The 15,740-nt window shown below is 28.6% G+C and overlaps 1 protein-coding gene and 2 long non-coding RNA genes across 3 annotated transcripts in view; 2 read left to right on the forward strand and 1 right to left on the reverse strand.

The window, feature by feature from the left end:
• The first annotated feature begins 1,623 nt into the window (after positions 1-1,623).
• LOC105833193 (histone-lysine N-methyltransferase, H3 lysine-79 specific) overlaps positions 1,624-15,740 on the forward strand; it is a 224,232-nt gene continuing 210,115 nt past the window's right edge. The window contains exons 1-2 of the mRNA XM_036291685.1: positions 1,624-1,940; positions 2,612-2,757. Coding sequence (XP_036147578.1) covers positions 2,700-2,757 — 58 coding nt within the window. The 5' untranslated portion in view covers positions 1,624-1,940; positions 2,612-2,699. The remainder of the gene's footprint in view (positions 1,941-2,611; positions 2,758-15,740) is intronic.
• LOC118647228 lies at positions 8,416-14,746 on the reverse strand. Its single transcript, XR_004964530.1, has 3 exons — positions 14,704-14,746; positions 14,016-14,059; positions 8,416-8,470 (listed from the first exon to the last, which is right to left on the reverse strand). It is a non-coding gene; the product is annotated as an uncharacterized LOC118647228 (long non-coding RNA).
• On the forward strand, positions 8,488-9,446 carry LOC118647229. Its single transcript, XR_004964531.1, has 2 exons — positions 8,488-9,074; positions 9,172-9,446. It is a non-coding gene; the product is annotated as an uncharacterized LOC118647229 (long non-coding RNA).

Consider the following 15,740-nt stretch of genomic DNA (forward strand, 5'->3'; position numbering starts at 1 on the left):
GTTTATAAAGATTGCATAAATCTTTACCAAACATCCTGTATAGAGATATTTATAAGATCAAGAATTAAACGTAAAAAGTGAAACGCTTTATACGAACACCTTGTCTTTGCCCTTCATTTTCTGCTGATTTATTAATCTTTCGAACTTTCCGTCACTTATTTATAAATTATATTTTTTTCACTAACTTACATTAATAATTAAAATAAAATGAAGTTAAGACTTATTTGTTTTCTATTTTACAAAAACAAATCTTACATCAGCAAAATACAATTTTATTATTTATCAATATATATTTAATCAACAGAAATAATAATAAAATAGAAGAATAATAAAGTATCTTCTATATTGTTTTAAAATATTTTTTCACATGGATTCTATAAAACACGTCGAAATTTCTCTGGATTGCTGCTAATTTGAATTCGATCACTCCAGAGACACGGATGATTGATCTGGATTAGTCTAGAGAAATTTTGTAAGTCTATCGATTGAGTGCCACTGCTCAGATCAGAGATCCGATTAGTTGTTGTAAACACCCACGGTGACGTTGTTGAAACAATTCAGTCACCCAAATACGTTTCTTTTTATAATGTCGCTTTTCTTTCGAAACTTTATTGGCCAAAATTACAACTGCGCTAGCTGCTGCTGCGATTGCAACTTTTTGTCTTCGCAAAATTTCAATATTATGTTTTTGAATGGTTTTCTCACATTCTTTATGCCACTTATACAATTTTTAATTGTATGACATTATTAAACTCAAAATTAAACTCAAAATTATACTCAAATTTAAACTCAAAGTTAAACTCAAAATTAAAACTAAACTGTTATATTAAGCTCATCCTAGAATATTATTTTTAAGTTTAATTTGTGTATGTACTGTTGCTGTCTTCTTTTTATGATCTTACCGGCCAGTGCTGCTGCTGCCTGCTGCAGCTATATGAGCAGCAAATATGCTCTAATAAATTTTGATCACGTGACTGATTTGCTGCTGCATCTTGCATGTGAAAAGGCACCTTTAGGCTGCAACAAAAACTGAGCATCGTAAAAATTTTTTGTTAAATACTAGCTTTAATGTCTAGAAAAAGTGTAAAATTCCAATCAGTCAAGCCGTCTTCAATACATCGCGCGGTTTAAAAATTACACCTAAAATCGTTAATTTGAATAGCGACGCCATTTTATATTATTCTTTAATAAAATTTGAATGACAAATAGTATAATCTTTACAATGAAATAAGCATAACTTATTTATATCTTTTCATTTTTCCATAAAAAACTGCGCGAAGCTAGGTCTCACTTATTGTTACACGTATATACCTGTTTAATAAGGAGTAGTCTTCATATGCAATAAATTTTTCTTTAATTTATCTTTTTAAAATTTCTCCTTTTAATCCGCTTATTTTTTGCGGAGAAGAGTTCGTCGCGCTTCAACGACGAAGACCCGACGCAGCACAGATCTCTGACCACGAAAGTAGAGTTCATTATCCCTTATCGTGACACGGTCAATATTATCGATCCTGAGGACACGGTATGAGGGAGTACAACTAACACGCGACAGTTCCTATGGAAACCCACGATCGAATTCGCACTCCTTTGCTGCTTGGATTTCTTCGGTATCCAGAGGGGGTCATCACGCGCAGTCATCACCCTGCAGTAGTACAAATATTATCGTGGCGAGAGGCCGCATAGCGGAATTCCGTGAATTTGAGGAACAACTGTATTCCGGAGAACGAGATTTCGCCGTCGGAGGAAATCTGGATTGTTTCTTTTTTTTTTATATAAACGGAAAACGCCATTTTCGCGATTCCAATTTTTCTAAATACTTCTCCGAGTCTTCAATTTTATAAAATTCTCAAGACGATGAAATATTTTGCATAGAAGAAAATTGGTTGACCGTTGAACTAGGTTGCGATTCGTCATTGGAAATAATTTTGACTGATTGAGAGGTGTGTAAAGAATACTGCGTTACATTTTTGATTCTATCCGATTCAGCAGTAGTAAAACAATTATTGCATTCGAGTTGTCAAAAAAAAATTAAAGTTTGATATTTCTGACAATTATATTTTACGTCATCTTACAATTAGTCTTGAAGAACAATGTTTATATAGTTATATTCGTTTAAAAAATTATTAGGAGGAGGAATATTAAAAAATTTTTTCTAAAATATTAATCAAATTATAAAAAAAATTTAGACTTAAAAATAAAATAACAAAATATTTGACAAACTGAATTAACAGATGTTACTAACAATAGAGCCTTTAGATTAAATTAAATTCTCTCTAAATTAAAAAAATTGAATTTTAACATAATAAAATTTGTTCTATTAAAAAAATGTAAAAAAAAAAGATATTAAAATTGAAAGCTTTACATATGCCTTTCATATTGACTTTTTTGGACACAAAGAAACATTTTAGAATTTAATGTAATTTTATGCTAATGTTTTGTAATAAGGAATATTGGTTTCGGAAGTATGCACGTAATTTATGTGAAGAATTTTGTGAATGTTACGGAGAGTTTCGATAATTGATACTGAGTATCGGATGGGATTTTTTATTGACTGTCGCTGATTCCCCAAATAGGTAAGACGAGGATATCAATTAATATCGGTTTTATTTAGGGGATTAGTTTAGTTTTTTTTTTTATCTTTTTCGTCCATTGTCCATTGTACTTGTTCGTTACGTCTGTCGCGGAAATCGTGTGTGAAAATGACCGAAAGGACGTCGTTGGTGGAACAGAAGAAACTTCAGTGGGCCAAGGAAAGAGGTAGGTTCATTTATATAATTAAAAAATTATATAAATATAGTTAAAAAATAATAAAATTAGCCAAGTATATTTTTAAAAAACTTAGAAAAATTCCATAAAAATTTATTTAGAAATTATTTGAAAAATAAAACTGTTATCAATAATAAGAGATAATGAATACAAAAACTTGGCGTGCCCGGCTTAATTGCATTGTTGTATATACATTTATCAATATCAATGACATACTGACTCAAATAAACATAGAGCTTTGGAAATGTAGAAAAAATACAAGCCGGGTACGCTAAGTTTTTTGTATTCATTATCTCTTATCATTGATAATATTTTTATTTTTCAAATAATTTTTGAATAAATTTTTATAGAATTTTTCTAAGTTTTTAAAGAGATACTTGGCTAATTTTATTATTTTTTAATTATATTTACATAATTTTTTAATTAATGTTTATTAAATTTTTTTAAGTTTTTTTTAAATATTCTTGGCTAATTGTTATTAAGAATCTCAAGAATCATTTTTGAAAACACACGTTTATGTACTTGACATATTTTTTTTATCTTTTTAAGGTTTTTATGGGAATTCACTTCTTTTTGTAAAAATTAAAAAATTACTTTTTTTTAAATTATATTAAGTTTCCTTAAACATACTTTTGAATGTGCTAATTTTATATGTATGTATAAATATTTCCATAATCTATTTTATTTTATTTGTTCTGCAAAGAATATGAATTTTTAATTACATTAAGGGAGTTCCTCTGCTGAAGATCGGTACAACAAGTGGCACAGGGATTCAAGTAAAAAAAAATATTCAAATGACCATTTTGTTGCCTTTTTTTCTGTATATGGTATAAATTATTTATTAATAATGGTGAATATAATATAATAATGGTAAATATAAGAAAAAGAATATAAGAAAAAAGAATATAAGAAAAAATTATTAATAATAGTGAATATAATATAATAATGGTAAATATAAGAAAAAATTCGGCTATAAAGTACTACCTTCATTATTAATATTTAATAATTATTAAAATAATTTTTTTTTAATTTAGAATAAATTTTTCACTATTATACCACCCTTAAATAACTAAATACAACAATTTGAAATTCATGTTGTACCACTAGCACACATTTACCACACTTACGTGCTGTATTACTTCGATTATTGTAAACTTTTTTTATTTTGTCAATTATTCCACTCAAACGAGCAAGTGCACGTTTTAAAAATTTAACAGTACTTTTCTAGACAGCTAAGATATATTGTTGTAAAGTTTCACTAACATCTGTTCATTAATTTTATGTTTAATACGACAATAGAAACTGAAAAAATCCTGAAAATTCATTGATTCCCATAAGGGCCCATATTAATAAAATATTTAATATCGAAATAACTAGTTAGTTCAGCTTTCTAAAATTTTGACAGTCAATTATATTACTAATTTGAATTTCTCTACAAAGTTTCATGAAAATCTGTTCATTTTGATTTAACAGCGGAACTCCCTTAAGTTTCATTAAACATAATTTTGAATGTGCTAATTTTATATGTATGTATGTACAAATATTTCCATAATTTATTTTATTTTATTTGTTCTGCAAAGAATATGAATGTATTAGCATTTCGAGGCCAGTTGCATTTCTCTATAAGTCTAAAATCATTCATTAACATCGCTTTTTTGTGCTTTTAGTACAAACCATGTTTGTATAATATACATCGATTATATTTTTACTTTGATGAAAGATTGCACTAATAATTTTATACTTATTTGCATAGAGATAAAGTTAAGTTGAAATTATAAAATTATTTGCTTTCTTCCTTTTTTTATCTCTCTCTCTCTCTCATACTCTCGCTTTCTCTTTTTCTCTTTCTTCTTCTCTTTTCTCTTTTACCATCTTTTGTTCTCTCCTTGTGTTTGTTTATTTTATAAATAAATATACATTATTAGGTATATGTGGATATTATATATATACTAGCTTTTTCGCCCGCGCTTCGTGCGGGCTCAAAAGCTCTTCCTTCTCTCCTTTTTTTTTTGGTTAGGGTAGGGGAAAATGCATTTACGTACACCCGTTTCCTTTCCTTTACTTCCGAGTTGTGTGGAACTCCCAAGGTTCTTGTTGTCTCCTGTTTTCCTTTTGTTGTTCTGCTTCAGCTTTGACTTTCTACCTTGGACTACCCACTAAAACTCCCTCCCTGTTTCTTATCTTTTTCTTTTTTTCCTTTTCTTTTTTTTCCTATCCTATACTTTTTCTTTTCTCTCATTAGCTTTTTCATAAGTTTTTTATTGTTTTTTTTAAATTTATTTTCTTCTTTTTTTTAAATTTCTTTTTCTCCCTTTTTCCCTTTTTTTCTTTTATTCTAATTTTTTTTCACTGTTTTTTTTTCGAGCATTGGTTTCCTTTCGTTTTTCCGTTTTCTGGTTATTTTCCTTTTTTTGTCTTTTTCTATCTTCCCTCTTTTTGCGACATACCTTTTTTATAATCTTCCAAATTAGACTTTCTTCGTTTTATAAATTGACCTTTAAATTTTAAACTTTTATTATCTGTCTTCGGGCGTTTTCCTTTTTTTTCCACTTTAATAATTCCTTCATCTAAATTGAGCAAAAAGAATTTGAATTAAATAAATACATTACTCCTGTATTATTCGATATTTCAAAATAATTCTAAATAATTACAAAAAGGAGAAAAAAATAGAGAGAGAGAGAAAGAGAAAGAGATCTCATAATAACGTCGTACTCCTGTATTATTCGATATTTCTAAAGAATTCTAAATATTAACTTTTATTATTTTTAAAAAATACAAAAATTTATTAAATACCTTTAATTTCGTCCTCATTTTTGATAACGAATTCGTTTTGCTTTTTGTCCATATTTTATCTTTACTGTCAATTAAAAATTCCTCTAATATACGTTCCTCTCTTTCCCTTAGAAATTTTAATCAGATTTAACGGATAGATGATGAATTACGATGTTCGGTGTAAGAGCCCTTAGATTAATTTCGAGAAAGAAGTTTACAAATTCTCTTTTACAAATTATAATGCAAATGATGAAACTATCAACATTAAAAGTGATCGATTTATTCTTTTATTTTTACTATAAACAGAGTGTAACTTTAAGTTTTCTTCTCTCATATTCTTGCTAATGGTGTTTAAATTTAGCATTTTAGTAAATTATTGCAAATTTTAATTTAGCATTATTGTAAATTTAAAATTGGAAAGTATCTTATTTTGATTGTTAATTAGATCTTATCTTTTCACATTTTAATTTGTTTTAATTAACAATCTAAATAATTAATTAACTATCTTTACTGTTTTAATTATTATCAATCTTTTAACTAACAATCTAAAAAATCTATACTTTTCACATTTTAATTTGTTTTAATTAACACATATTTTAATTTTTCAAATTTTAATTTGTTTTAATTAACAATGTAAATAATTAATTAACTATCTTTACTGTTTTAATTAACAATCTTTTAAATAAAAATCCAAACAATCTAAACTTTTCCACATTTTAATTTGTTTTAATTAACAATCAAAATAAGATATTTATCAAAATAAGATTTCCAAAATTAAATTTATGGATCATTTTTTAAATTTACAATAAATAGGCTATTACTAAGTAAATTGTTATATCTTTGAATACCAATATTTGTAATTAAGCACAATTAAAAAGAGAAAGAAAGAGTGAGAGAGAGAGAGAGAGAGAGAGAGAGAGATCTCATAATAACGTAGTACAATAACAGAATACATACATATAACTCCATAAGTTTGTATGTAATTATATAAAATTTTATTTTTATTTTCTCAATTTTTGGAAGCTCTCTTTAAGTTATAGAGACTCACGAACTCTCTTCGTATAACAAAAAAAATATATACTACACTTTGCTGCTAGTGAAGTGCTAGGTAGAAGGCCGTGAGTGATGGTCTTCTTTTATAAGCCTTTTGGAGTAAATTTGCTCATGAGAAAGAGAAGCGCTGCGCCTTCGCCTAGTGACGATCTTGCGAACTACTCGCGGCTGTATATACCCAGACAGCACAAAGACGTCTAAAAGACGACTAAAAGATGACAAATTTTTGTCATGGACATCTTTTAGGTACCCAGTAAACAAAAAGTTGTCTTAAAGCGCTCATTAAATTAACTTTTATATGATGAAAGATGTCTTTCGGGATATCTAAAAGATGTCCAATGTCCATCCAAAAAGTCGTCTTTTAGACATCCAAAAAGTTGTCTTTTAGACATCTTAAAGAGCACTTTTGATCTTTATAACCTCTTATGGAAGTTATCTAAAAGTCAACATTAAGAGAACTAAAAAGATATCTTTAGGTTGCCCGATATAAAGTTATGATTATAATCGTAACAGATTACATACGTAGTAATAATAAGTTAGAATAAATACATTTTTTCTTTAAAAGAATTAAAATATTTATAAATATATCTCTTTTAAAGAAAAAATGTATTCTAACTTATTATTATTGCACATGTAATCTGTTACGATTATAATCATATATATTTATATTTAATTATAAATATATATGCATGGTAATAAATTTCACAGGATGGTAAATTTTTATTTAACAAAATTGATTATTTTTTATTATTACAAACCAAATTTCATTACAAGTTTATATAAACATAGTTTATATCTTTTACAAGTTTATATATATATAGATATATTAATTAAAGTAAAATATTATTTTTGTATATATAAAACAAAATATCAAAAATTCAAAAATATTAAAAATAAAGTAACAAAATAAAGTAATATAAAATCATATATAACATTAAATATGATTAGTTCATTAATATTGAGTACATTCAGATTCATAATCGCTCACTAAGCGGCTATAGTATCATAGCAATTGAAGGTGGCTGGTTCTTATTGAAAAAATAAGTAATTATTTATAAATAAGTAATAAAGGTATACCTTTGAAGGTGTATAATCCAATAAATCGCCTTCAATTGCTACTTATAGCAGCTCAGTGAGCGATTACGCTTTTGTATATATACTCAATATTTACTATGTCTACACATTACAAAAACATCACATTTAGAAAATTATAAGCGTATTAAACAAAATAACTTATATGATTACCATACTTTTGCAGCCAAAGTTGTATTCGTTTTCTTACTATTTCATCCGTAGTAAAAAACTTTTGCGTGATATAAGCTAAAAAGAAATAATATAAATTAATGTACATTTATTATGTACACACACGCGTGTACAAAATTAAACTTAGAATAGTATATCTATATTTTTCAACCATTAACGTTTTATTGGGTTAAAAATGTACCTCATTGGTTCCCAAACGTAGTATGCATTGAAGAGATAAACTAAAATCATTATTATGCTACATGAATTTCTTTGTCTTTTTATGGCGAAGACGATGGTATAATCGGCAATAATATTAATTATTATTTAAACATGTGAAAAAATAATTTAAATAAAATAAAATTAGAAAAAATCGTAAAAATTACTTCTTTTCAAATTTGCGTTGCACAACAAAATTACTGCGGTAAGCCATTCTAGGGTTAAAAAATTTTTTTAAAATTAAAGGTAACTTACCACTTATTATGTTTGGAAAATTATAATTTGAAATCTTGGTTTTGTTAGATTTTTTAATACTCCAAGTACATTGACCTGCTAACTCATCGGTCATAATCACTGACATCATTTTTTTTATAGCTTTGTCGAAATTATCGCCTCCAACGGTAATCATTTTTGCTTCCTAAAACGCAACATAATTAAAATTTCTAAATAAAATTTAATACATTTAAATATTTTAAATAAATAACTCATTACAAATTGTGATTTTATTTGTTGTGAAGAGGATTTACTAATTTTTCACATACATCAGTGCTTGAGCCTACCCAATAAACATTCAGATGACTTTTGGAGGACTTGTAAGTTATCTTTTTTAAGAGCTCTTTAAGATGTCTATAAAGTTGTCAATTTGACATCTTTTTGACGTCTTGCATGCAAAACTTAACTTTTTAATCACCTTTGAAAGATGACTTTTTTGACGTATTGAGAAGTGATATTTAAAGACATCTTTTGTAAGTTGTCTTCAAGTTGTCCAATTACAGAACTTTAAGACATCAATTAGAGAACTTTGCTAACTCGAGTGAGTTTTTCGAACGCAGCTCGAGAGAGGGTACTGCACAACATAACCTAGAAAAAATAAGATATAAAATTAGATATAAAATTGCAGTCATTGAGTGTTAAGTATCGACAGTTATTGTATATACGTGGGATATTAATTTAATAATAATTATGTTGAAAAGAAAAGGTGTCGAAAACTGCATGAAAAAACATATCAAAAAGATTAATAAGTATAATTGTTTAATATTTGCCCTAATGTGTATATAATTTTGTACACGCGCGTGTGTACATCATAAATTTACATTAATTTATATTATTTCTTTTTAGCTTATATCACGCAAAAGTTTTCTACTACGGATGAAATAGTGAGAAAACGAATACAACTTTGGCTGCAAAAGTATGGTGATCGTATAAATTAAGCTCAGGAATGAACAGTATGACCCAACAATGAAAAGTTATTTTTTATTAAAATATTTACTGTTTTAAATGTGATATTCTTGACAAAATTATTTTGTTTAATACGCTTATAATTTTCTAAATGTGATGTTTTTGTAATGTGTAGACATAGTAAATATTGAATATACGTGCAAAAGTGTAACCGCTCACTGAACTGCTATAAATAGCAATTGAAGGTGATTTATTGGATTATACCTTCAAAGGTATACCTTTATTACTTATTTATAAATAATTACTTATTTATCAATAAGAACCAGTCATTTTCAATTGCTATAATATTATAGCTGCTTTTAATGAACAATTGTGAATCTGGATATACTCAATATTAATGAAGTAATCATATTTAATGTTATATATAATTTTATATTTATTTTGTTACTTTATTTTTAATATTTTTGAATTTTTGATATTTTGTTTTATATATACAAAAATAATATTTTATTTTAATTAATATATTTATATATATATAAACTTGTAAGAGATATAAACTATGTTTATATAAACTTGTAATAAAATTTGGTTTGTAATAATAAAAAATAATCAATTTTGTTAAATAAAAATTTACCATCCTATGAAATTTATTACCATGCATATATATTTATAATTACGATTATAATCATATAAATATATATGATTATAATCGTAACAGATTACATATGCAATAATAATAAGTTAGAATAAATACATTTTTTCTTTAAAAGAGATGTATTTAAATAATATTTTAATTCTTTTAAAGAAAAAAAGTATTTATTCTAACTTATTATTATTACTGCGTATGTAATCTGTTATGATTATAATCATAACCCTATATCAGGCAACCTAAAGATATCTTTTTAGTTCTCCTAATGTTGACTTTTAGATAACTTCCATAAGAGGTTATAAAGTGCTCTTTAAGATGTCTAAAAGACAACTTTTTGGATGTCTAAAAGACGACTTTTTGGATGGACATTGGACATCTTTTAGTAATACTAAAAGATATCTTTTAGATATCCCGAAAGACATCTTTTATCATATAAAAGTTAACTTAATGAGCGCTTTAAGACAACTTTTTGTTTATTGGGTAGTTGCCCTTTTCGAGCCGATTCCCGAACGCGCTGCCTCCTATGCCCCTACTACCGCGCTCGGCCTTGACGGCCGAGCCGCCGATCTCGCCCGTGCGCTTTGTCTCAGGAGCAGCTCTATATAAGAAATGGTGCCCTGCACCACAGAATTCATTAAAATTACTCTAAGTAAATAATTTTTGTTTTTATAAACAAAAAAGTACTAACTTTTTTATTTCTAATTTATTTTATATGTAGTATAACAATATGTAAAAACATAATATATAAATTAGAATTTTGACAATAGTTTAATTTTTACATTACCCGTGAGTTATTATTATTGATGCTTTTTTTAAAGTGGTTTTCTCAGTAGGCCTAATCCACTAAAAGATGAAATATAATATACAGGGAGTCCCAGAGCATACTGGTCACTGTTCATAAAAAGGTAGATGGGATCGAGATGAACATAAAAGTTCAATATTGTTGTGGGTTTGGTCTGCTAATAATCGAGATATAAATTTTTTAAATTATGCGAATGAGAGCGCGCCTTGCGCGCCGAAGGAAGGGCTCGAGCCGCTCGAGCCATAGCACGGCCTACTGTTTCAAGCATTGGCTGCCGGCGGCGGCGGGGGAAAAAAGGAGAAGCGTGGCGTCGTCGCCGTTCCCACGTCTCGCCGCACCGCACCTAAGCTCGCGTCGATGGCTGCTACGCACACTCGCGATTACATGACGAGATTATAAATTATTAATAAAAATAGGACAAATTTAAATCGTGATAAACTTTTGTAAATAAAAAAGTCGAAAGAGAGAAAGCGATGGAAACGTATGAAACCTGCAAATAATATAATATTTGCCGCATCAAATTCTCTCATCGTTGTTTATGGAATATTAAATTAACGAAGATTTATCACGATTGATTCTTTATACATTCTCCTTTCGTAACCATCTTATTAGAAAATTACGAAATGCACGAAATACTATCCCTAATATGCACTCTTTGTAAAATAACACAATAGAAAAATATTCACGTTTGATCTAACGACTTCAGGATAAATTATTCGATGCAACTTCTACGGTAATTATAGGTAATTAGAGATCAATGTCATGTCAAGTATCGTTAGTATGGTTAACTAGAAATGATTTTCTCTTGTATATGATAGAGAATTTCGAATTTCTTCTATCGTTAATACATTATAAGTCACTGAAAATCTGTCGTAATTAATAATGCAATTAAAGGTAGAAGAAACTGTAAGTTTTCTATGGTTATAAAAGAAAATCCTTCGTTGTGTTAACAATACATGATATTGAACATTAATTTTTAAGCATAACTATCGTAGCATCGCGCCTAAGCTATCGTGAAATCGTTACATCAAGAGGGAATATTTTTCTGTGTTATAACAGAGAGTGTAACATACATACTATATTTCGCGCATTTTAGTATGACACCTCTCTCTCCCTCTCTCTCTCTCTCTCTCTCTCTCTCTCTCTCTCTCTCTCTCTCTCTCTCTCTCTCTCTTCCTCTTTCCCTCTCAAGCACTACGTAGTACACAAATACAATAAATATTACCACGTTTAACAACATCTTTAGTTTGTATTATTCTACTTTCATTATGTGTAATTTGAATAAAGTTTTAACAATTATCATTTCTTTATATTTTCAGTGTTACACACGATCGAAAAAAAAATTATCAAAAATTATCACTAAAACTGCGATAAATAATTAGCACAATACTTTCTTTCTGAGTGTCGTATCGTGTTTAATGTTCAAATTTTAAAAAATAGTAATCTTGTTAAAAAAATTTTATGACATTTAATGAAACTCTAATAATATTGATTGGAACTGTTGTTGAAAATGATGTTTATCGTGTTTCTGTAAATACTTTAGAGGGAAAGATATTCCTGCTAAATTACAAAGTATAAAAGTACAAAGTTCAATTTTACATACGAATCAAGAGTAAATAAAAAATTAAATAATGAATAAAAGAATTCAGAGTTTCTTCTACCTTTAATTGCATTATGAATTACGACAGATTTTCAGTGACTCATAATGTATTAACGATAGAAGAAACTCGAAGTTCTCTATCATATACAAGAGAAAATCCTTTGTAGTTAACCATACTAACGATACTTGACATAACATTGATCTCTAATTACCTATAATTACCGTAGAAGTCGCATCGAATAATTTATCCTGAAGTCGTTAGATCAAACGTGAATATTTTTCTATCGTGTTATTTTACAAAGAGTGCATATTAGGGATAGTATTTCGTGCATTTCGTAATTTTCTAATAAGATGGTTACGAAAGGAGAATGTATAAAGAATCAATCGTGATAAATCTTCGTTAATTTAATGTTCCATAAAAAACGATGAGAGAATTTGCGGCAAATATTATATTATTTGCAGGTTCCATACGTTTCCATCGATTTCTCTCTTTCAACTTTCTTATTTACAGAAATTTATTACGATTTGAATTTGTCCTATTTTTATTAATAATTCATAATCTCGTCATATAATCGTGAGTGTGCGTAGCAGCCATCGACGCGAGCTTAGGCGCGGTGCGGCGAGACGTGGGAACGGCGACGACGCCACGCTTCTCCTTCTTTCCCCCGCCGCCGCCGGCAGCCAATGCTTGAAACAGTAGGCCGTGCTATGGCTCGAGCGGCTCGAGCCCTTCTTTCGGCGCGCAAGGCGCGCTCTCATTCGCATAATTAAAAAAATTTATATCTCGATTATTAGCAGACCAAACCCACAACAATATTGAACTTTTATGTTCATCTCAATCCCATCTACCTTTTTATGAACAGTGACCAGTATGCTCTGGGACTCCGTGTATAGCTTGGCATTTTTCTAATTTTTCTGTCGTTTTTATATATCTTACAATATATAAAATTTTGTTTTCCTGCCAAGCTGTATATTATATTTCATCTTTTAGTGAATTAGGCCTACTGGGGAAACCACTTAAAAAAAAACGCATCAATAATAGTATCTCACGGGTGATGTGGAAAACTATTGTCAAAATTCTAATTTACATATTATGTTTTTACATATTGTTATACTACATAAAATAAATTAGTAATAAAAAAGTTAGTACTTTTTTGTTTATAAAAACAAAAATTATTTACTTAAAGTAATTTTAATGAATTTTGTGGTGCAGGGCACTATTTCTTATACAGAGCTACTCCTGAGACACAGCGTACGGGCGAGATCGGCGGCTCAGCCGTCAAGGCCGCGCGCGGTAGTGGGAGCATAGGAGGCGGTGCGTTCGAGAATCGGCTCGAAAAGGGCAAGTAGGCTCAAGCACTGACATACATGTATACTCAACTGTAAATTATAATTATAGTAAAAGTTACAAAAAATGTTTAATAAATTATTTAAAAAATTAAAATATAAAAATGTGTAATTATGAACTAATATGTAATTTAATATACATTATATATATAAACACAAAATTGTATAGTGTACAGGTTAGAATACGTAAATAAATACGTAATTACATTTACCTCAGATAATAATGCACGTGTTAATAAATAATTTATTAAACAGATAATTATGTACGTATCAAAATATTAATAAAAATTCATGCACAAAATATTTATTAAAATTACATTAAAAATATAATATATACGATACGTATCATACATTAATTAGAGCAAATATTAAACAATTATACTTACTAATCCTTTTGATATGTTTTTTCATGCAGTCTTCGACACCTTTCCTTTCCAACATAATTATTATTAAATTAATATCTCACGTATATACACGATGACTGTCGATACTAAATACTCGATGACTGCAGTTTTATATCTTATTTTTTCTAGGTTATGTTGTACAGTACCCTCTCTCGAGCTGCGTTCGAAAAACTCACTCGAGTGAGCAAAGTTCTCTAATTGATGTCTTAAAGTTCTGTAATTGGACAACTTGAAGACAACTTACAAAAGTTGTCTTTAAAGATCACTTTTCAATACGTCAAAAAAGTCATCTTTCAAATGTGATTAAAAAGTTAAGTTTTGCATGCAAGACGTCAAAAAGATGTCAAATTGACAACTTTATGGACATCTTAAAGAGCTCTTAAAAAAGATAACTTAGAAGTCCTCCAAAAGTCATCCGAATGTTTATTGGGTGCGTTCGGAAAACTCACTCGAGTGAGCAAAGTTCTCTAATTGATGTCTTAAAGTTCTGTAATTGGACAACTTGAAGACAACTTACAAAAGTTGTTTTTAAAGATCACTTTTCAATACGTCAAAAAAGTCATCTTTCAAATGTGATTAAAAAGTTAAGTTTTGCATGCAAGACGGCAAAAAGATGTCAAATTGACAACTTTATGAACATCTTAAAGAGCTCTTAAAAAAGATAACTTACAAGTCCTCCAAAAGTCATCCGAATGTTTATTGGGTAGAGCTTATAGTCGACGAAAAGGTGACTAAAAGACGACTTATGTCCCACAAAAAGTCATCTTATAGCCGATGACTAAAAGACGTCTGTTTTATTATAATTAGACATCTTTAGGGTTACGGCAGACTAGCGCTATTTTGCGATGCACGACGGGCGATATTCAATAAGAGCTGTTTTATCGAAAAAACAGAGCTCTCATTGGATATCGCATTATCGCGTTGGTCTGCCGGAGTCTTTAGTCGTCTCAGCGATAGTGAAAATACGGCCATTTGAAATGGCGTGACATCTCACTTCTTATAAAAATGAATTTTTCGCTCGATAAATGAACTCTTCATGCGATTGAACGAATCACTTTTCTTGTAGTGAATCGTTCACTCAAATTAAAATTTTTAGTTTTCCCCTCCGGAGCGAAAATGTATAAATGTTTTAATGTGCCTACTCATGTCTTTTTTATTAAAAAAATAAGATTTAAATGTGCTAAAAAAAGTTTATTTGCATGTAATCCAAATGAAATCATTTTTAATCCGATGCAATTATTTGTAATCATATAAAATCGTATCCCATACAGCACAGAAAGATTGCAGCAACATTGTGGCAACATTTCAACGCAAGATTGCAATATTGCATAAACGTTGTGAAATGTTGCTGCAAGGTTGCTGCAAGATTGCAGCAATGGTAAAATGTCCGCTTTTAGAAATATTGTTACGTAATATTGTAGCAATATTGCAGTAAAATATGTATGCAATATTATTCAGAAAAAGATTATTTAAAATAACTCATCTGATTTTAAATAACTATTTTGAATTTAACAAATACAGAGTGATTAGTGAAACTTCAACCAAAAGATAAACTTTGCAAGGTTTGTCTTTTATCTTATATAAGTACATTATAAGATGAGAGAGACAAAACTTACAAAACTTATCTTTTGGTTGACGTAATCACTCTGCTGTTAAATTCAAAATATAGTTATTTAAAACTGAATGAATTGATCGGATGATCGTTTG

Source organism: Monomorium pharaonis, chromosome 9 (genome assembly GCF_013373865.1).
Source record: "Monomorium pharaonis isolate MP-MQ-018 chromosome 9, ASM1337386v2, whole genome shotgun sequence".
Classification (NCBI taxonomy): Eukaryota; Metazoa; Arthropoda; class Insecta; order Hymenoptera; family Formicidae; genus Monomorium; species Monomorium pharaonis.